The sequence below is a fragment of the Prunus avium genome, chromosome 3, assembly GCF_965620075.1.
Source record: "Prunus avium chromosome 3, drPruAviu1.hap1.1, whole genome shotgun sequence".
NCBI lineage: Eukaryota > Viridiplantae > Streptophyta > Magnoliopsida > Rosales > Rosaceae > Prunus > Prunus avium.
This window is the reverse complement of record NC_142286.1, coordinates 1504131-1526720: the sequence shown is the minus strand read 5'-3', so window position 1 is coordinate 1526720 and position 22590 is coordinate 1504131. Positions and strand designations below refer to the sequence as shown.

Genomic DNA, 22590 nt, shown 5'->3' with positions numbered 1-22590 from the left:
CGATCAAAGGATGAAAGTTGGTCATTTTAAGTTTGAAAGAGCAAATAAGATTTGACTGAACTTTCAAGAGGCTTTAGTGTAATTAAGCATTTTATTTTTCGCACCAAAACAGCCTCCGTGGATTTGACCCGCCCGAAAACAAGGGAGTCTCTCTCATGTGGTCATGCCATGCACATGCATGAAGAAATTTCCTCGAAGCTTCCCTCCCTCCATTTTCGCTTTCCAAACGGAACCAAAACAAATAACATAAAAATAAATAAATAAATAAAAATGCCAAATCTCTGTTCATCCTTCGGCTCTCCTTATCCACGAAGCTGTAATGGGACGTGCAAGTCGTTTACAGGTAAGCTCTCTCGCCTCCGAATTATCCTCCTAAAAAACCGGTAAAATTTGTACAGCTGTTCGCCGGAAAATACCAAATTTTTACTAAAAAAAACCATGAAAATAGCCATAAACAAATTAATGAAAAAAATGGACATTAATTCTTCTGTTGTACGGCTTAGTTTTGCAAAGGTTGTTGATTGGGGATTTTTTTTCTTCTTCTTTTTGGCTGGTGTTTTTGGGAGGTGGGTGGGCCCCGACATAAGTGTTTGCAGGCAGTAGCAGCGCATCGGAGGTCGAGCTAAGGGAAGAAAGCGTAGGAGGAGCGCCAATTGATCTTTTGTTGCGAAACGACGACTGAGATTGAGAGCCATGGCCGCGTCCCGTGGTTCGTCGTCTTCTACGAACGGCTTGCTGCCGGCGTCGTTGTCAGGGAGGACCCACCCAGACATGGAGGCCGGGGCACGCGTCGGCCTCGAGACTGAGTTCGACGACGACGCCGCCGCAGCAGCAGCAAACGACGTGCCGTCCACCACCGATCCCTTCGACATTGCCAACACCAAGAACGCGCCTCCCGAGACGCTCAGGAGATGGAGGGTACGTTTGTTATCAAATACGACATTCCAATTCAAACGCATTACAATGCCCACAATGCCTGCAATGCCTATGCCAATGCCAATGCGCAATGTCCTTTGTTTTTGTTTTTGAATGATTTTTTTCGGATTCAAATTCTTTCACATTAATTAATTCTTGGCAATGCCGTAGAAATTGTAGCTATAACAATAGCTAGCATTGTGTTTGGCTGATTTCAAAGAGGAAATGAATCGGCATTGTTGGTTTGGTATTGGAATTTGGATTGGGATTCAAATCAAATCAAATTTGTTTTGTTTTTCTTTTTCAATCCTGGAAATTACTGTCAAATGCTATGGATTTAATGAGGAATGACAAGGTTTGGAAATGGAATATTACTATTATTTATTACATTTCCTTATCATTTTCTTGGCAGCAAGCGGCACTCGTGCTAAATGCTTCCCGACGATTCCGGTACACCATGGACTTAAAGAAAGAGGAAGAAAAAGAAAATAGGAGGAGGATGATTAGATCCCATGCACAAGTCATAAGAGTAATGTTTTTTTTTTATAACAATGATGAAATTTTCACTATGGTGATTGGTACTGTTTTTGATCAGTTCAACTGATGATTACTTGTCATATTAGGCAGCACTGCTATTCAGATTGGCTGGAGAAAGGGAACACGGTATGTTCACCCTACCTGTCAATTATTTATAATTACTATACTATTTTATGAAGCTTACACATCTAATTCACTTCGTTTTTTATTTGTTTAGCATTTATTTTAGTTTTCATGTCTTTAGGCTGTAAGTAAGTTTTTGCCTTGTCCATAATTTCTACCAATATTACACTTTTCAGAAGGTAGACTCGCACCGTTGATATTTTCACCCGACACCAATATTTTCATCTTTTGTTGCGGCATCAGTGCTACTTTGTTGTCTAGGTTGAAATGGTTTTACAGTGTCAATGTTAGTTTGTGTTAGATTTGATATGTAATATATATTGTTGGGCTTGTTTCATTGAAGCCTAAGCCTTTTCATTTTATGGTCACTTGACATGGTATTCAAAGTCGGGCTGTTACTGGTCCATAGTTTGAATCATGTTGATTTCTTATCTTACCTTGTTTCTGTAATTTCCGTGGTTTTGCGCATGCTAGGCCCATGCTACACTCAAGAGGAAGCATTATTGCATGTTGTGTTTTCGCAGGCTCAGTATACGTTGGGTCCATATCATGTGTCTAATATTGTTAGGCAGTTCAAAATTTCTTTTACACATAATTGTATCTGTATTTTCGTCCCCGATGGAAGATTCCATTCCAGTTGCTTATGAACTTGATTTATTTATTTTTTCTGGATGATACAGGGTTAGGCACAACAGTTGCACCCCCAACTTCAAGTGGTGATTATGGAATTGCACTAGAACAACTTGTTTCATTGACCAGGGAGAACAATATTAACGCTCTACAGCAATATGGAGGGGTCAGCCAACTGCAAATGTATTTTCTCCTTGTTTTTGTATTGTTCTTTGTGCTCTGCTTACATAAGGTAATCATCATTTCATCAGGCTAAAGGCATATCAGCGTTGCTAAAAACAAACTTGGAGAAGGGAGTTGATGAGGACGAGATGGATGTAGAAAGAAGAAAGAATGTTTTTGGATCCAATACATATCCTCGGAAAAAAGGGCGGAGTTTCTTGGTATATAATCTTAGTACAAGGTGTTACTTTTTTGTTATTTACTGTTTTAAGTTAGGAAGTTGTTGCAATAACTGCAATTCATTTTTGTGCTGTCCTGCAGGGGTTCCTTTGGGAAGCTTGGCAAGACTTAACTCTTATAATCTTGATCATAGCTGCAGTGGTGTCATTGGTTCTTGGAATAAAAACTGAGGTATTCTTGGCCTTTCAAATTAACTCGTCATTTTGCCCCATCAGTTGGTTATGCATTGTTAACCTAGATTGGCTTTGTTTTCTTCAAGGAAAACTCTTTTTTCTCTGTGCGAAATTAGGTCTCAGTATAACATGATTCTAAACTTATTTCTCATGGACTATAATTGTCTCTCTAGATATGATTAAGCTCTTTATGATAAGACAACAATGATAAAACATTGCACATAAATTCTGAAAAATTAAACTAGCTTAGGAGCGAAGCAGTAATCAATATTAGGAACTATGGGTGCAAGTTGGATTCTAAATTGACAGAAACTGATCCAAAAGTTTCCGATTTTGACATAATACAATTAAATCCAAATCCAAACATCAGAATTATAGAAGTCAGAAAACATTGGATTGGAAAATGGAAAATGAAAGGTATTTGGAATTCTCAACATTTTGATTTTCCGATTCAAAAATTCTTAAAACACTCAGAACACCTGCCCATCCAAAATAGTGCAAATTTTTATCTTGTTTATGGTAAATATTTTATACATGTCCTTATTTTGTACAATTATAACTTATAAATTTAATACACTCTCCAACACCTAACCATACGAAACACCCAAATATCCACTCAAAGAATATATCTTAACCTCTCTTTGATATTTTTGCAAAGAAAAACCATCTGATCCTACTCCCTTCATTTTATATCATTAATTTTTATTTGGAATAGTTGAAATCTACTCAATTTTGCATCCTCTAGTCTCTCATTTAACCTATAACTGGTTCGTCTAATTATCTCGTCATGGTTTGTATTTCCATTCTTTCTTTCTTTTTTCTAAGGTTTCTCTAGTAGTGTTTACTGTTCCCTACCTTTTTTCTTCTGATAATCCTCATAGGGTCTTGCTGAAGGATGGTATGATGGATCAAGCATTTTCTTTGCTGTTTTCCTTGTTATAGTTGTTACAGGTATTGGAATTGATTTTGTACCTGTGATTTTATTTTGTTTCAGTTAGGTACTTTTCTCCTGTTCATTAATTTTTTTTTTTGCCAGCTATTAGTGATTATCGGCAATCTCTTCAGTTTCAAAATTTAAATGCGGAAAAGGAAAATATACAACTGGAGGTGTGCACTCTTACATCATTGGAGTATTAAAACTCACTCTTTGGATGCTAAATTAACTATATATTGAAATTTTCTGCAGGTCATGAGAGGTGGTAGAATAGTAAAGATTTCGATATTTGATATTGTGGTTGGTGATGTTATACCTCTCAGAATAGGCGATCAGGTAAGTGTATTGACTGTTTTAGTTTGCTCCAGTGGAAATGAATTGTATATCATGTAACCAATTTTATTTTGTTTGTAATTAGGTCCCTGCTGATGGAATCTTAGTAACTGGTCATTCTCTTGCCATTGATGAATCTAGCATGACTGGTGAAAGCAAGATTGTGAGTGGTTAAATGGTTCCCTGTAGTAATTAATTATGACTGTTATCCATATAATTCTTAAGCGCCATCTCTTTTAGGTTCACAAGGATCAGAAGACACCTTTCTTAATGTCAGGTTGCAAAGTGGCTGATGGAGTGGGTACTATGCTGGTAAAGTACTTTCAATTAATTTATTGTACTGCACTTTTCATAACATGACCGAAAGAATCACACACTTAATGTTTATCATTTAACTTCCTTTTCTTTTTTCCTTTTTTTTTTGGTTGGGGGGATAGTGATCAGTTGTGAACTTTTGTTTTATTCCTTACCCTCATTCATTATGTATTTCTTTTTTTCTTTGGTGAATATCAGTTCCTACTGTTGATCTCAGAAAAATTAAGAATATGGGTTTTTGATTTTAGACAATATTTAATATCATGTCTTACTCCAACAATAGGAAAATCTGGTTACACTACCAATTTCTTATTCATTGGATATTAACAAGTATGATGTTGATGCATGGTTGCTATATGTATTTATATTCCAATTTCACAGAATCTGTCCCTTTTCTTGCTATGTACTATCAACTTTTTTGAATTGTGTGTCGCAAACACATTACTAAGAATCTGCTAACTTCTTCGTGTTGATTTTATTTATTTTGATGCTGGAGTAACTCATGTTTATGGAATTTGTCCTACAATGTTATAATTGGTGCAATCATGTACCAAATTTCTTTTAAACTAAGAAGTGTTCTGTCAGTGTCACCATGTTGCTTCACCTTTATATTTATCTGTAGGTAACTGGTGTTGGAATCAATACTGAATGGGGATTGTTGATGGCAAGTATCTCAGAGGATAACGGTGAAGAAACTCCTTTACAGGTTTTTGCTTTTTTTCTCAAATATTGTTGCTTCAACGATGAAAATCCATTATTTACAGCTCAAGGTTTTCTTTTGGTGATGTGTGATAGGTGCGCTTGAATGGAGTTGCAACTTTTATTGGCATAGTTGGGCTTTCAGTAGCTGTTTTGGTGCTTGCTGTCCTGTGGGGCAGGTAACATTGTGATCATTGAATAACGTATATCCTATTACGTGAATTATTTATCATCTTATCGGTTGCACTCTTATTTGAAATTTTAGATACTTCACTGGAAATTCAAGAGATGCAGATGGAACCGTCCAATTTAAAGCTGGCCAGACTAGCACTGGCAAAGCTATAGATGGAGCAGTAAAAGTGTTTACCATTGCCGTAAGTGAAGTTTCTTGATGCTCGTTAGGTTTATTGTTATATGTTGGGCTTTTTTTATAACAAATTTTAGAACCATTCAGGTCACCATTGTGGTTGTTGCAGTTCCTGAAGGGCTACCTTTGGCCGTTACACTGACGTATGTAGTATCCACCACTTTTGTTTCAGGTTATGGAGTTAAGTTTAATGTACCGATATAGTTCTCATTTATGTTATCAACTTTGCCTCTGTACTTCAATTCTGTGACAGGCTAGCATACTCGATGAAGAAAATGATGGCAGATAAGGCGTTGGTAAGTATCTTTGTTTTTTTTTTCTTCCAGTTTTTCTGTTTCTTAATAAAAGAAAGTATATTTCCTCTCTTGTTTTCCCCTCGTCTTTGACTGGTTTACTATCATTATGTTTTCATTTTTCTGATATTTTTGCTTCTACAAGGAATGCATTTATAAAAGATTAACATCAGACATGTTCAGGTGCGTAGACTGTCAGCCTGTGAAACTATGGGCTCAGCAACAACAATTTGTAGTGATAAAACTGGGACATTGACTTTGAACCAGGTGTGTTCTATTTTCAAAACTGAATTATGGTTTTCATCAATTTTTAAACACATGGTACTGGGCAGCATGTGAAACGTGGGGATCTTTTAGTGGTTATGATATGAAAAATATCTCGGTCAAATAGAAATAATGACAAAAATATATGATACTACAGATGACTGTGGTTGAAGCATATGTTGGGAAAAAGAAGATAAATCTGCCAGACGATTCCTCACAGTTGCATCCACAAGTTTCCACTCTGCTAAGTGAGGGCATTGCACAAAATACCACTGGGAACGTATTTGAGCCAAAGGTAATATTTCTTTTCAGGTGTCGCAGAATCATCAAGGGAGGGAGGACATTGTTTTCGTCAACTGTTGAACTTTGGTGGTTATTCTCAATTGAACATATTGATAATTAAACATAAAATTAATTTTATTAGCAGGGTGGTGAAGTAGAGATTTCTGGGTCTCCTACAGAAAAGGCTATACTTTCGTGGGCAGTCAAGGTTCCATTTAAATGTGCTTTAGTGTATTCTGGTACTCTTTTGTCTCCAATAATTGAAGATTTTCTTAATTATCAAAATTTGTATCACAGTTGGGGATGAAGTTTGATGTTATCAGATCAGAGTCTACGGTTCTTCATGTTTTCCCTTTCAACTCAGAGAAAAAGCGAGGTGGTGTTGCACTAAAACAGGTAATTGATTCATTTAAGGTGTAAAGTTTCAATTTGTCAATCACAAGTTTGAGACCTAATGGGAGTTGCATGTGCATCACATTATAGATAAGCTTGAACCAAACCTACTATGTCATGTTCTCCCAACATGATTGAGTTGTTCCGAGGAAAAATGCACTATAGTGGCTTCTCAATCAAAACTGGTCGGCCAACCCGGATCTACTTGTTTTCAACTGGGTTGGCATCAACCTCTTTATCACATGGTAGGGTTCACCAATGTCAACCAGTGTGGTCATTGGACCCTTACATTACACATGCATATAAGTACAGACATAGAGACAGGCAGATACATGATATATTCTGTATTTATATGTTCATACTTATGAACTAAAGTATCTTATTTCCCAGAGGACATAGTGCTTCATATCTTATATCTCACACCACCTTCACCTTCTGTATTTTTCATCTAGAAAATATCACTATATGCATGTTTTGCATGTAATTATATTATACTTATATAGTGAGGCATACATGATAATACATCCATAGATGCAAACACATAAGGAAGCAATAAACTACTTAAACTTTTATGTGCACAGCTTCTCTCTTGTTTGCCTAATCCTATGATAATGTGATTTCTTTACTTTTATTTTTTATTGACAGACTGACTCTAAAGTTCATATACATTGGAAAGGGGCAGCAGAGATAGTTTTAGCCTCGTGTACAGAGTATCTTGACTCAAATGGTTGCTCGCAGAATATTAACGAAGATAAGGTTGGGAAAATGAGCCATACATATTCAGAAAGTCTTATCAGTTATCACTTATTATAAATATAATAAAAAAAACATATTCAGAAATATCTATGAGAAAATAAAAATCTTGGGAACAATTGGCATTTATCAGCCATTTAGGTAAATATATCCCAGACATTATGGATGAAGAATCTATTAAAGCATTTTATGTGTATGAATAAGCGCTATAGCTAACACTTTTACACATGGTAATGACGAGCCTTCAAAACTGCTGAACAACTTAATTTTGGTAGGTAACACTTTTACACAATGGAAAATATAGTCACAAAAGTCTGAGATAATCCTTTCAAAGGAAGTTTGGCTACTGTCTTTGATGTAAAATTCGTCAGAGATATATGGTTGAAAATTCGTGCATGTTCTATTTGAGTACAGTAAGAGGATTGAATAATTTATATAATCATAAATGTGTTCAATATTGACAATGTGGGTTGGAGACTCCATGTAAGCTCTTATAGTATTTAAGATATAAAATGACCCAGGAGAGGATGATTTGTCATTCTCTACTTATGTTGGTTAAAAGGCTTTGCTTGTTGATGATTATATATATATATATATATACAGTTATTCTCTTATCCGGATGTCCGCACGTTATTATCGTGCGGATGCTATTGTAAACAGGTAGGAAAGCAGGGAGGGGTAGTACAAAATACATGGCGTCTGCACGATAATAATGTCCGAATGCCTGCATATGAGGATTTCTATATATATATATATATATACTTATTTATTTTTCAAATTTTAAATTCTCTTCACAATTATGTGGGATTGATTGCACAAAACTCTAATGGTCCATTTGGATGGAAAGATTTGAATGAAGATTGCTTAATTGTAATTTGAGAAATTTTAAAATCTTATGTTTAAAATCCACATGTAAATTTGACTATTTAAGAAAAGAGTAATGCTATTTGGACACACAACATTGACACACTTAGTTGACACCCACTGATGTGTCAATGTATTATTCGCTGAACAGAAAACGAGGAGAAAAGAAGAACAAATGATACATTGACACATCAGCGGGTGTCACGAAGTGTGTCAATGTTGTGTGTCCAAATATCATTACTCTTAAGAAAAGAGGGATTTCAAGAAAAACTGTTATTTGAAATTCCTCAATATTTTTATTTATAAAAAAAATAATCACTTTACATGTGGATTTTCTTAGATATTTTCATTTTCCTTCAATCCAAATGGACCTTTAGTACCGGTGGATATGGTCAACTTTAACGTGGAAAATAGGTTTCTCTTAGAAAGTTGAGAAATTTTCTTTTGTCTCTTGAAATTTTCAGTGAAACTTGGGTGTGATGTCTTTTTATATCCTTTTGCAGGATTTTTTCAAGGCAGCTATTGATGACATGGCAGCAAGCAGTTTGCGATGTGTTGCCATTGCATACAGATCATATGAATTGGACAAAGTTCCAACTGAGGAAGAGCATTTAAGTCAATGGGCTTTACCAGAAGATAACCTTGTTTTGCTTGGTATTATTGGTATAAAGGTGCACCCAAGAACAAGTTTCTCATGATACTAAATTATGTTTTTTGCCTTTCCATTTTTCATGAGAATGATCCAAACACACACGTAAACAAAGTATGCCCCCATGTTGCAGTAATTGATTTAGAGTGAGCTTTGCATTATTATTTTTGATAGTCTATGGCATAGAAAGTACTCTTGGGTCTTGCTTGCAATATAAAGTATTTAAATTTGGGCCTTGTATTATCTTCGCTATAAGCTAATATGCATGTCCATGAGTAGGATCCTTGTCGTCCTGGTGTTAAAGATGCAGTGAGACTATGCACAGAAGCTGGTGTTAAGGTAACCTTCACATTTTCTAGACAATATCTTCATATTATTGTATATGCATGGTCATGACTCATATAACATCTTGATTTATGTTACATTACTGCAAAGTATAATGGTGGATATAAAGGACAGATTAGTTTCGAGATGCCTATGTTGTGGCTTATTGGTGTACCCTTTATTTCAGCTTGTAGGAACGAATATAAAATCCTCTAGGATTGCTTTATTTGTCAATAATATCTGACGTTCTGTTGTTGGATCTTTGAGGAATATTCTTTGGTGGAAATAATCGTGCTAAAGAGCTTTTTGGCTCCTCATGAATGTTAAGTAATATAATCAGTATTATACATGTACTAAGGATGATAAATACTTTTTAACTTTAGGATTAGAGGGATTCTGTTATTCTGATAAGTTCCTAGCTCGTAGGAACTAAATCATCGAGTCATGTGTTTTCTATGGCTAGTATTTATGCTAATCCGTATGTTACTGAGAAACTCTTGGTAAGCTGGACTGAGTTCGTTAGTAAAGGATTTATAATGTGGTTCGTGTGAGCAGCCTTCAGAATTCTCATATTCAGCATTCTTTTCACACTGTTCTACCTTCATTTTATGCCACAAGTGATCTCTGTTTTGATGCTAATCTGTTAAGAAAGAATATGGTTCAAACATTAGTCTGCAAGTTTTAATAATTCAAATTAGGTTGCATTATCTATGAAGTACCTATTTGCCAAGCACAAACAAATGTATGCTAAAATTCCTTAAAAATCCCAACAAATGCACCTTTGATATGGTCTTCATGGTAGACAGAGAGGAGTTTCAAGGATTTTGTTTCATGATTATGATATTCCATTTGAAGCCTCCTTTTTGTTGTCCTTAAGTGTACAGTGATGGGAGATGTATAGTTATTTACATTATGCAATATCTTATATTATGATTTATACATCTGAAAAATGACCATAAGAATCACATTTCTGTGAACCTATAGGTACGGATGGTCACTGGAGACAATCTTCAAACAGCAAAAGCAATCGCAATAGAGTGTGGAATACTACTTTCACTCGAAGATGCTACTGAGCCTAGTATCATTGAAGGAAAAACATTCCGTGCATTATCTGAAAAAGAAAGGGAACAAGTTGCCAAGATGATAACAGTATGGCTCCTACATTGTGAAAATGCTGATAATATGTCTTAGCTTTTGATCTTCAGTCTGTTCAGCTTAATATGTCAGATATTCATAGAAATGTGAGTTGCTCTGTTTGTACCTAAAGCCAATATACATTTTTGTATGGTGTTTCTTAGGTAATGGGTAGATCTTCCCCTAATGACAAGTTGTTGCTTGTGCAAGCATTACGTAAGGGTGGTGATGTTGTCGCAGTAACAGGAGATGGCACTAATGATGCTCCCGCACTTCATGAGGTTTGTCATTTTCGTGGATTAAATAATATCATGTGGTTGGCGCTTTCATGTCTTTTAAGCTTTAAAAAGATATCTCAAGATGGATGTGCTATGATTCACATTGACATATAAGAATCCTGATAAAGGTATTTTTCTTGATGTTAATGAGATGTGAAGTTTGAAATGCATCAGGTCCTATGATGGACAATGAGGTATATATTTGGATGACTAGAAGTAATACTAAAATTATATTCATATCTATATATAGAGGGAGCTTCAATTAAGGATCTATTTTATTCGTCTCAAGTAGATGTATTAATGGTTTTCAACTTGTTTAAGTTTTTGCAAGGGTGAACTTTGAATGAAGAATTGAAAAGTAGAAAGTTTGGATCATTGAAGTAAAATTCATAGTGGACCCTATATATATAAGCAATTGAGAAAATATGCTTGTAATCTAGTCCATGCTGCTTGGTTTGTTTAGCACTCTAATGGAGTACAAGTTACAACAATCTTGACCGATCTGTAGTTTTGTATTAAGTGTGGTTGCATTCTGGCTGTGGCTGGTTAGGCCTTAACCTGATTTGGCTTGGTTAAAAAAAAAATTGTTTTATACCTGGTTTTTTTCAGGTGGACTTGCCCATCTCCTTTTGTAATTGATTTTCTATCTTTTAATAAGGTTTTCTTTCCTACAGAAAATAATGGAATAAGCATTTATGCTTCTTTAAAGGAGCAATATCTGTATTTTGAGATTGAATATCAATACTTCATAGATACTTCCTATATGTATTAAGTATCTCACAGATATATCCAAACCCTAACATTTACTTTTGAAAATTGAAAAAGTATCCAGTCATTTTTTATATTAATGGATATGGCCTGAATATCGGAATACAAGCAAATCTATAATCATTATCTGCTATGCACATCCATGTCCATGCTGCCACAAAGGTTTGTCTTAACACAATTGTTTAGATGCAGATTATTTAAGAAACACTTGTTCATAAGAATTCTCTTCCTATATATGATAGGAAATAGCATCTTTTGAAACTGAATGGTCATTGGTATCAATATTAACACATTAAAAGGAAAAACATCTTCGTGGTTCAGAAGGGTGGTTTTTAGCTGGATGACCTTTCTTTCCTGCCTCTTGTTGGTCATGGTTTTGATTCTGGCTTTTATGCTCTAAAACATTATCTGTTCAACTTCCACTGTTGGAACGTTTCCTAGTTATAGTTGATCAAATTTTTTCCGTTTTGTATTTTAGGCAGATATTGGTCTTTCTATGGGCATTCAAGGAACTGAAGTTGCAAAAGAAAGTTCGGATATCATTATCTTGGATGATAACTTTGCTTCTGTTGTAAAGGTGAGTAAACAACTTATAAAAATATTGCTTCACTTGTTTATTTAAAATTCAAGTAACTTTGTTGCTTTTTTTGCATTTAGCTTCTTTAAGTTAAAATAGATAATACATTGAAGCTTTTAAACCTCAGCCCTTAGGACTAGCATCTATGTGGTGGATCTTAATGAAAAGGTTTGTGGTTAGGAATGGTCTTGAATCTTGATAGTTCTTGCTCAAGGTTTGAGGCACATCATCTCTCTTGCAGGACTGCCTTATATTTGAATTGAATATGCATATTATGTGGTTTTTTCTTTCTGCTTTCCTCCCATCATCATATCCATTGTTGTTTAACATATCAGATTTGTGAACATCTATTTTTAAGGAACACTACGTATCTTTTTTTCCTGACTCCTGGCATTGGTAAATATTTTGACATATCTTTTAACATATCATACAATTAAAATCTTATATATAGTAAATATTTTAATCTTTAGTCCTTTTCTTTTGCCCTGGTTTTCAGAACATTGGTAAAAAAAAGTTATATAGTTTTGTGGTTAAATTAATGGGTTGACTTTCAGTGCATATACCCAAGTTAAATAAGGAGTGATATAATTCTGATATATCTTTACTCATCTAATGATAGGATTCAGGTTGTGATTTTATCTGTTCACAATGTTTTTATGTAGGTTGTTCGCTGGGGACGTTCTGTGTATGCAAATATTCAGAAATTTATCCAATTCCAACTTACTGTTAATGTTGCAGCTCTTGTAATTAATGTTGTGGCAGCGATATCGTCTGGTCGTGTCCCGTTAAATGCTGTACAGGTTGATCTCTCTCTCTCCAGATATATATTTATATATATCTTAATTGGTTATGGATATCTATTATTCCGTCATGAATCAACATTGTACAATCTGGAATATGAAGCCAGAACAAAATGAGTAAAAGAATCCTCGGCATTTTAGAATGTTACTACTTATTTGTTTCTGTCGTTGTTTTCCTTCTTACATTGTGGTTCTAAATAGCAATGGGCCCGGACACTTAAGGACCCTCCTTGATATAATGTGTTTCATGTTGTTCGTACAGCTTCTGTGGGTTAACTTGATCATGGATACTCTAGGAGCACTTGCATTGGCTACTGAGCCACCTACAGACAACCTTATGCATAGAACACCAGTTGGCCGAAGGTGTGAAATTCTGTGGCTAGCTAGCAATGGTGTATTCATAACATATCTAAATTCGATACTGTTAAAGTTAAATTCTTGTGGCTTTAGGCTGTTATAAATATGGTGGCTGTCTATTGTTGTTTTCTGAATAACAAAATATTAAAGTCTTGATCTTCTAGTCACCTTTCAACAGAAAAAAATATTTTCAATAATTTTTGGATATTTAAGTGTTTGACATCTGAAGACGATGAAGAGTTTCAGCTAGCGTCTGGATTCTGGGCATATCAGAAGAAAATAAGTTGATCTTGCTTGGCCTTTTCATTTGATACTTTTGTCATATTTATTAAAATATCTTGGGATCTATAAGAATACTATGGGGGTTGTCCCTCTCCCGGCCCTCCTCGACTGCCCTCGCACAATTATTAGGAGGAGGAACAACATATGCGTTGAAAGTCTGCTGTTCCTTATATTGTTGATTTAGTTTTTTTGGACCCATATTTCAATCACATGGGATGGTCTATAATATTCTTCCCACTCTTAGTCAACTTTTTATGAGTTTTCGATAAGGGGAAGTAGGATTTATTTGCATTTATTTTGCCCTTCTGATATTCTCTCTTGAGTTGCGCTCATCTTAAAATTGGTAGATTTGGTTTTAAATAATATTTGAGAGATTGTATATTATTTTGGGTGCATTTGCAAGGCCAGGTATTCTTGTATATCACATTGCCTTAATGGACCACCTCTAGATTTAGATGAAGGAAGTAATGATCTGATGTTTGCTTGTTTAGGGAACCTCTTATAACGAACATCATGTGGAGGAACCTACTCATTCAGGTACCTTATATCCATGAGACTATTGTTGGAAAATTGCTGAGATCACAGTAGAAACATAAGTTACCTTGTACAACTCTGTTCTGTCATTAACTTTTACTTACCACAGGCTATGTATCAAGTTGCTGTCCTCCTGGTCCTCAACTTTCTGGGAACTAGCATTCTTGGTCTGCAAAATGAGACCCAGAAGCAGGCCACTAGTGTGAAGAATACTATCATATTTAATGCATTTGTCTTCTGCCAAGTAAGTATAGGAACTTGAAAATAATGCGAATTAGGAATTACGTTCTAATTGTTTAGCTAAGTTGATTTTAAGGTTTCAATTTTGCTTGTTAGTTATCTCATTTATTGTATCTGAAGATATGGAAGTTAAAAAGATGATATTGACATGCCATATCATGCAATTAGCCTAACCTCTTATTAGTATTTGTTCTGACGCCTATCTTGTGTTTTTTTTATACAGATTTTTAACGAGTTCAATGCTCGAAAGCCTGAGGAAATAAATATCTTCAGTGGAGTGACTAAGAACTACCTCTTTATGGGAATAATAGGAATTACATTAGTACTTCAGGTGAGAGGCCAGTACATTTTGGTTTAGGGTTCTTAGTTTTACTATCATACAATTACTCACCATAACTGTATTTGCAGATACTGATCATTATGTTCCTCGGAAAGTTTACAAAAACGGTAAGACTATCATGGCAGCAATGGCTTATATGCTTGGGTATTGCCATCGTCAGGTATGTAAACTTGATGATATTGCTTATATTTTTCTAAACTGGCTCAAGTTTGGCTAATGAAGACCATGGGAGTCTTAGCCTCATTATTGTACCACCTTGAGAACCACAATTGACAAAAAAATGAAATTAGTTGCCAGTCATTTTTGTTTTGCAATTTAAATTTCTCTAATTTTGATTTTATTTTAATTGGCATGGATATTAAAGAACTACCAAATTACCTTGATCTCCATGTTACATATGATGGCATGAACATGATAACCTTTGTCTCTTAACATCAACTGTAAATAGGGCCTTAGTAGTGTCTTGTGTCCCTTGAGGTTCTTCATAGTTCATTCAGGTTGATGGTCATATACCATGCATCCATCTTCTTTACATGGTACTTAACTGCCTTTATTTTCTGACAGTTGGCCTCTTGCTGTTATTGGAAAACTAATTCCGGTCTCGAAGACACCATTGGGCGAGTTCTTCAGTCGGCCAATTAAGCGATGTAGAAATTCTCGTAACACCTAATGCTCGCCTCTCTAGTTGTGTTCTGTATGCATGCCATCAAACCATCAGTTTCAGAAGATTTTTTGGAACTTGAGAGAAGGATGAATTGAATCCTACGTGAAATTATGAGAAAAATCGATGATTCTCGTTCTCAAAACTCAATCTTTTGATTTCTGTGGATTGACATTTGGCCAGGACGAATTGAATCCTTCCCCCTCCCCCCTTTCTCCGGCCCACAAGAAAAAGAAATTGCTCATTTTTGGCCTGAAAGCCTCTATTTTCTTTTTCCAGGGTTATGGTTACATAACTTACATTATGGCATGACCTTACTTTTTTCTCTATAGATTTTCTGTGTAAGAGTGGACTCGTCACGGATTTGTATTCAACTAGTAAATTGCTATGTAATGCATTGCCAAGTGTAAATAGAAAGCTGTTATTGTGCAGCTCTGGAGCAACTTTTTTGGAGCTTCCTTCACTTGAAAATCTTTTTCTTTGAAAATTGATTTTACACAAAATAGAAACACTCATTTGAAAATTATTCCATTCTCCCTTCACAATGTGTTGCAGTTCCATTTAAATGATTGATTAATTTAGGTTACCTTGTATAGATCATAAGTAACTCATGCATACGATAAGCTAAAAGCCAATCTCGACTTTGCGAAAGGGGATTTGATTTGAGATGTTTTCCAAATTATTGTACTCCAAATGCCACACAAAAAAACAAGGATGAAAAATACGAGGCTTACGATAAAAATCCTAATGTATAAAACTACAAGAAAAAGGTATCTATTTCTTGACCTGAAAGAATTTTTGTCAATAATGAAATAAAGAATTTAAATCAAAGCAATTGGGTTAAACTTGATGAATTTGTCACATCAACCCAAGCTGTAAAAGTGATCATCTAAACCGAGCCTTGAAGATTCACTGTGCAGGTCTTGTTGGTAATTATCACCAACACCATCAACCATATTTTGCTGCTGCTGATTTAGTTGCTGTTGTGCATTGTAAAATGCTATTTGAGCTTTTGTCTTGGCCATCTCAGATTGAGCCTGAAATAAATCTTGTTGCAATTGAGAAACTATTTTAACACACCCATAAATTGGATCTTCAACACGTATTGATGCTTCATAAAACATGCTGTCTGCTGCTGCTTCTCTTACATGGACTGGAAGTTGCTGCAATTCACATATAATTACATGAATAAAAATCATTAACAGATTCAGTAAATCTCATATTATCTTCAAATACAAACAAGGCTTTCAACTATTTCTCTTTGTTTTTTTTTTTATAATGTATTTATAAAAATAAATAAAAAACATTTGGGGTTAAAGTAGTAACAAAAAAAAATTCATAGGGATAAAAAAAACATCTACATTACTAGTGGCCATTTGTAATGCTTCCAAAGTTGGTTTGGATTGCATACGTGAGTTAGGCGAGTTGGCCAAGGCAATGAGCCCGCCTTCTTGCACCTAAGTTCAAATCCCCCTTCCCGTAGATTAGATTAGTTTAAAGTAGTTTAGACTATCGTTTGTATAAAAAACAGTTAGTCTCGTATGAGTTGTGTGTAGCCAAATGATGAACAATACTTAAGCAGTTACCTTACCAACTAGGATATACAAATGTAGATAGAAAACAGAACATTTCTGAGTATAATTGCTTTCAAAAGAAAGATTTTTTTGACAGTGCATCCTAATTAATTGTTACCTGTAGCATTTTGGTAATGTTGCCGGCACCAAAGATCTTATGAACACAAGCAAATCTCTCTGGATTGGATGAGGGGAAATAGGGTGCCAGAACACAATCTTGAGCGCATTTTCTTCTCAAAAATTTGCAACCTGCACATCTTGTTGGATTGGCCATTAGATTATAGCAGATACTTTAGAATCTATGCAAAGATTGTTTCTCTAAATTTTCTAGGAAATCAAATTTGTGTGAATGATTTTGTTATGTGTCAAAGATTTTGTTCCCTATATATATAGATTAGGTGATCATGGATCCGTTTGAATATATTGAACACAATCACAAATTCTTAGGGAGCTAATTAGCCTAATATTGGAAACAACACAACGGCTAGTTTCTTTTGTCAAAGTTTCACACATTTTAGGAAAGATTTGATTGAAGGCAATGGAAGCACAAATTCAATCATTTTGAAGTTTTCCATATGAGTTATATTAAAAGAAGTAATTTATATTTTATTATTATTTTTTTTTTTAAAAAAACCAGGACCATGGCGCCAACAAAAACTAAAATGTTGAGTTGGCAACTTTAGATTAAATGTGGGCTGCTTTGTCTTTCTTGGAAATTTCTTTTGTCTTTCTTGGAAATTTGGGGTCAATAGAAATCACCCCTTGACCAAAACAAACAAATTCTAATAATCTCTCAGATCACGTTGTCACAATTTGTACCCTAGTAGGACAAAAACGTGAACTTTTTGTTTTTGTTTTTATTTTTAAGTTCAACCGGTTAGCTAACCATTTCACACTCATTTAATAAATATTTTTCCTTTTAGCATTGTAATTAAGTAAGAGTATTTTTTTTATTTATACAAAGCGAGTAGGAGGAATCAAACCTAAGACCTCACGTGCAAGGTAAATGCTCTTAATCTGTACGGTACATACAGGATGTTTTAGGTATTTTAGTATATGTACTTGGGGCAAATAAAACTTGTTAATTTACCGTTGTATTGGTAATATTATTGATAAAGCTTCGATTGTTGGGGTTTATATCCCTGTTAACACTTACTAATTAACCTAGTTTGTTCTTCATTTGCTTTCCTAGTTTGTGTAGGTATATGCATGCAGGTAACCCAATCAGTTTCCAACTTTATTTTGAAATCCAAACAGAAGACAACTTGTTTGACACGTTAGAAATAAAAAACGAAAACAGAAACTTGTATTCCTCTCTCTCTCTCTCTCTCTCTCTCTTGTCCCATCTGATCTGCTGCCATTGAATCTCTGCTACCAAAGCTATCTTCATCCGCAATAACACACGGTAAGCTCCTCTTCAAGCCTTGTCTCTGCTTCTTCTTAGTGTTTTAACTCTTTCTCTGTTTTGGAAAATCATATAGTTATTTTTTTCTTCTTCCCATAATAATCATATACTGGGTTGAATTAAACACTCTGCTAAATTCCTTTATTTAATCTTTTACCGTTCATGGTGTAGCCAACTGGTAAACTAACTTGACTTTATAAATTTTTACTGAATATGAATCACTGAGCTTTTTGTTTTCTGCTTGAATTGATAATAGAATTGAGGATTTTGTTTGCTCTTATATTTTTGGCATTGAAAGTTTCGCACAATTGTGTTATACTAGCTCAGGTGCAGTTTCTTTGTAAGTATTATATGCTTTAGGTATGTATGTGGGGTTCATAAACATTCTTTTCACCTTTCAGATGGAAAATAGGTCGACTCGCATAGCGATATTGAATCCTGACAAGTGCAAGCCCAACAAATGTAAGCAGGAATGCAAAAGGAGTTGTCCAGTCGTACGTACTGGTATGTTATGTTACTTTTTTTCTTTCTTTCTTTCTATTTGTACGTTTATGTCTATGATTGCTTATATACATTATACATAAATAAGAACTTGTCACGTCAATTGGTAACCAAAAGTTGGTCTATTACGCGCCTCTCATATTATAAGATTTTGCTTTTTAATTAACTTTAACAAAACCAGAAATTACTTTCTTAAGCTCTCGGTCAAGGTTCGATTCCCTACATTGTATAAGAAAATGCTTTCTTACTTTCTAACCATAAATGTGCAGGTAAATTATGCATTGAGGTCTTACCTACGTCAAAGGATGCTCGTATCTCCGAAGAGTTGTGCATTGGTTGTGGTATATGTGTTAAGGTGAGTGAAGATTGTATTTGGTTTGGTTTAAATTTCCTGTGTTTTATCTACTGAAGTTGTTTTTTTAGGGGAGCTATTCGTTTGACTCTGGCTATCATGTGATGTGATAATGCAGAAATGCCCATTTGGAGCAATTGAAATCATCAACTTGCCAAAGTCATTGGACAAATATACAACCCATCGTTACGGTTCGAACTCTTTTAAATTACACAGGTCAGTTAATTCCTCACCACTTTGTTGTGATCTTTGATCAGTTTCAGGGTTTAGTGTTTTGAAGTTAATATAAATTAAATTGTACATAATTACAGGTTGCCAGTCCCTAGGCCAGGTGAAGTTCTTGGTTTGGTTGGGACTAATGGCATTGGGAAGTCAACTGCCCTCAAAATTTTGGCTGGCCAGCTGAAACCGAATTTGGGTCGTTTCAATGTAACACTCTTTACCTATATCTCAATCTTCTTAACATTTTCCCCTCTTTGCTAATTACTATGTGATCACTTTCTCAAGCTTCGTTAATTTGATGCATTATTTTTTATGACTATATATCTGGATGCTTGTTTTGCAGAGCCCTCCAGATTGGCAGGAAATCTTGGCTTACTTTCGAGGATCTGAGCTGCAGAGTTATTTTATTCATCTCCTGGAAGATAAATTGAAGGTGCACTTTGATTTTGATGCTCATGTCCTTAATAGCATATGATGTTAAAATTTATCCTTCATGTTCTTGTTTAGCTCCTTTTCTTCTTGCGAAGTGCATAGTTGTCTTACATGCATTTTCTTTTCCTTCAACAGGCAATTATCAAACCCCAAGACGTCGAAGACATCCAAAGACAATATGATGGAAAATCAGTAAGGGAGGTGCTCGAACAGATCGATGAGAGGGGGATGAAGGAAGAACTCTGTGTTGATCTCGAGCTAAACAATGTTCTGGACAGTAATATAGGCTATTTATCCGGTGGAGAGCTTCAGAGATTTGCCATTGCTGTTGTTGCCATGCAGAACGCAGATATATATATCTTTGACGAACCTTCAAGTTTTCTTGATGTGAAGCAAAGGCTTAAAGCAGCCAAAGTTATCCGATCTTTGATCAGGCCTGATAGGTTTGTTTCCATATCTCTATCCTCTTGCTTCAATTTTCCATTGCTTATGTTTTTAGGATCATTTCTTGCTTACATAGGTATTTTTCTTTATGTTTTTTCAGCTATGTGATTGTTGTGGAGCATGATTTGAGCGTTCTAGATTACTTATCAGATCACATTTGTTGTTTATATGGGAAACCGCGCGCATATGGAGTTGTAACTCTACCATTCTCAGTTAGAGAAGGAATCAACATCTTCTTGTCTGGATTTATTCCTACAGAAAATCTACGGTTCCGGGATGAATCTCTGACTTTCAAGGTATTTAAGATTATAAATTTTGTCATTGAAAATGCTGTTTTTTACTCAATCAGTATTTTCTGATTGTGTTGTTGCCCCTTGTCTAGGTTGTTGGGACTCCACAAGAAAGTGGTGACGAAATCGGGACGTATGCACGGTATAGATACCCATCAATGGCTAGAACTTTGGGAAAGTTCAAGCTTCAAGTGATTGAGGGTGAGTTTACAGATTCTCAGATTATTGTGATGTTGGGTGAGAATGGAACAGGAAAGACCACGTTTATCAAAATGCTGGTATGTCTTTCTTTCCCACTTTGTTTTTGTTCAATCATATTTTCAAAATGCTGATTTGTAGAGTCACGATATATATTGGTTCAAATTGTAGGCCAATCACTTCAAAAATAATTCTAATGTGGAGATACCTAAGCTTCATGTTTCGTACAAGGCTCAGAAAATTAGATTGCCTGCATCAACTGTCAGAGACTGCCTTCATACGAAAATTCGTGATTCAAGTACTCATCCCCAGTTTGTGACAGACGTGATGAAGCCTCTTCAAATCGAAGAATTGAAGGACCGCGAAGTCGCAAATCTTTCTGGTGGAGAGCAGCAAAGGGTTGCTTTATGTCTATGCCTTGGACAGGTAACTGACTTTTACTTTATGTTTATGATGCATCTGCTTTGAAGCCATGCAGCCTAATAATGTATATCTCTTTATTTTTGCTTGATGTTGCAGCCTGCAGACATATATCTGATAGATGAACCAAGTGCATATCTTGATTCGGAGCAGCGAATCGTTGCAGCAAAAGTCATAAAGAGGTTCATCCTCCATGCTAAGAAAACCGCATTCGTGGTTGAGCATGATTTCATTATGGCTACTTACTTGGCAGACAAAGTTATTGTCTATGAAGGAAAGCCATCAGTTGACTGTATTGCAAATTCTCCAGAGTCATTGTTGAGTGGGATGAATCTCTTCTTATCTGTAAGTCTTGCAACTTTTTCAAGTCACCCCTTGCATATACTTCGGCCTCCAATTGAAAGTAATTTTTGTAGTTCTAGGATCTGATTCTCTCTTTGTTTTTCCAATGTGGCATTGCAGCAACTGGATATCACATTTAGACGTGACCCTACAAACTACCGCCCAAGAATCAACAAATTGAACTCAACCAAGGATAGGGAGCAAAAAGCCGCCGGGTCCTATTATTACTTGGACGACTAAACTGGAACACTGCCCAACATATTCGAGACAACAAGTCCCCTCTCCAAGGGCGGGACTCTATGGGACAGGACTCGACTAAGCCCCAGCCACCAAACGGGAAAGGTACGGTACACTCATTCCGACAATGCCCAAAATTCCTCTGTTCATGTTGTGTATTTATGACATTTTGATCTTCGCTGCATTTGTACTTTGCAGTTCTGCAAGTTTTCAGAGGGCAGGGCATTGATAGATAGAGTCTAGTCAATATCAATAATAATCCTAGAAGGTATAGATGGTTCACGACTCATTCCAACAATGTCGAATATTCCTCTGTTTATGTCATGTACTTATGAAATCATCTTGATATTTATTGCAGTTTTGCTAACTTTTTAGAGGACATCGATACAGCAACAACAAGGCTGAGTTACCAGCATGTTCACAAATGATTGGAGAGAGAGTCCTTTGCCTGGTGAAGAGATTGTTTTGTTTTTTTTGTTTTTTGGGGGCTTGAATGAGTGTGTTCAGCCTATGTGACCAAATTCAGTACATTTTCCCTATGTTTTGTGGCCTCTCGTGGCATCAAATATTGTGTTTTGACTAAGTGCTTTGTTTTTGTGTTTGACTAGAATGTTATTTGAGGAACGAATGAAGTTAATTTAACGTAGCCTAATATTGTATTTGCCTAAATGCTTTTTGTTTTGGTAATTAGCACAAAACTGTAAAAACATGATTTCTGAAGTACTCTAGCTTATTTGTCCCTAAATCGTGGAAAATTACTATTTTAGCCAATTTTACTTAGGGCTCGTTTGGGATTTCTTCTTTAGAAAGCACTTTTACTTACAAGTGCTTTTGGAAATGCTTCTTGGAAAAACACTTGGGAGTGCTTTCTGAAGAAGCACATGGCAGGTGCTTCTGCAGAACGTGCTTCTATGGTCCAAAAGTGCTTCTAAATTTTTCTATCAAACTCTAT

The 22590-nt window shown here is 35.4% G+C and overlaps 2 protein-coding genes across 4 annotated transcripts; both read left to right on the top strand.

Moving 5' to 3' along the window:
• The first annotated feature begins 208 nt into the window (after positions 1–208).
• Positions 209–15652, top strand: LOC110752359 (calcium-transporting ATPase 9, plasma membrane-type-like). Of its 2 annotated transcripts, none has more exons than XM_021952993.2 (34): positions 209–343; positions 567–918; positions 1328–1444; positions 1539–1578; positions 2256–2371; positions 2457–2588; positions 2689–2778; positions 3662–3731; positions 3817–3887; positions 3967–4050; positions 4133–4210; positions 4288–4359; positions 4985–5068; positions 5158–5240; positions 5327–5435; positions 5516–5571; positions 5682–5724; positions 5905–5988; positions 6143–6280; positions 6413–6475; positions 6565–6663; positions 7306–7416; positions 8781–8948; positions 9206–9265; positions 10235–10399; positions 10549–10665; positions 11909–12007; positions 12670–12807; positions 13070–13170; positions 13938–13983; positions 14090–14224; positions 14444–14551; positions 14629–14720; positions 15125–15652. In XM_021952993.2, the coding sequence occupies exons 2-34, from the start codon at positions 694–696 to the stop codon at positions 15228–15230; spliced, it is 3300 nt and encodes a 1099-aa protein (XP_021808685.2). In that variant the 5' UTR covers positions 209–343; positions 567–693; the 3' UTR covers positions 15231–15652. The 2 variants fall into 2 exon arrangements, with proteins under 2 accessions (XP_021808685.2, XP_021808684.2); XM_021952992.2 differs by having other exon boundaries at positions 6410–6475.
• Positions 15653–17984: 2332 nt separating this feature from the next.
• LOC110752356 (ABC transporter E family member 2-like) lies at positions 17985–22373 on the top strand. Of its 2 annotated transcripts, none has more exons than XM_021952987.2 (14): positions 17985–18200; positions 18602–18704; positions 18971–19056; positions 19172–19269; positions 19365–19482; positions 19619–19708; positions 19843–20150; positions 20252–20447; positions 20534–20719; positions 20811–21065; positions 21159–21404; positions 21522–21743; positions 21837–21906; positions 21997–22373. In XM_021952987.2, exons 2-12 carry the CDS (start codon positions 18602–18604, stop codon positions 21639–21641), a joined length of 1806 nt encoding a protein of 601 aa, XP_021808679.1. In that variant the 5' UTR covers positions 17985–18200; the 3' UTR covers positions 21642–21743; positions 21837–21906; positions 21997–22373. The 2 variants fall into 2 exon arrangements, with proteins under 2 accessions (XP_021808679.1, XP_021808681.1); XM_021952989.2 differs by lacking the exon at positions 17985–18200 and adding an exon at positions 18225–18378 and having other exon boundaries at positions 19373–19482.
• The last annotated feature ends 217 nt before the right edge of the window (positions 22374–22590 follow it).

Coding starts and splice junctions, on each gene's coding strand:
- LOC110752359 (XM_021952992.2), top strand. CDS start 694: ATGGCCGCGTCCCGTGGTTCGTCGTCTTCTACGAACGGCTTGCTGCCG. Junction 6,664..7,305: donor GTGGTGTTGCACTAAAACAG/GTAATTGATTCA, acceptor TTTTATTGACAG/ACTGACTCTAAAGTTCATAT. Junction 14,552..14,628: donor GAATTACATTAGTACTTCAG/GTGAGAGGCCAG, acceptor CTGTATTTGCAG/ATACTGATCATTATGTTCCT.
- LOC110752356 (XM_021952987.2), top strand. CDS start 18,602: ATGGAAAATAGGTCGACTCGCATAGCGATATTGAATCCTGACAAGTGC. Junction 18,705..18,970: donor TTGTCCAGTCGTACGTACTG/GTATGTTATGTT, acceptor ATAAATGTGCAG/GTAAATTATGCATTGAGGTC. Junction 20,448..20,533: donor ATGAATCTCTGACTTTCAAG/GTATTTAAGATT, acceptor CCCCTTGTCTAG/GTTGTTGGGACTCCACAAGA.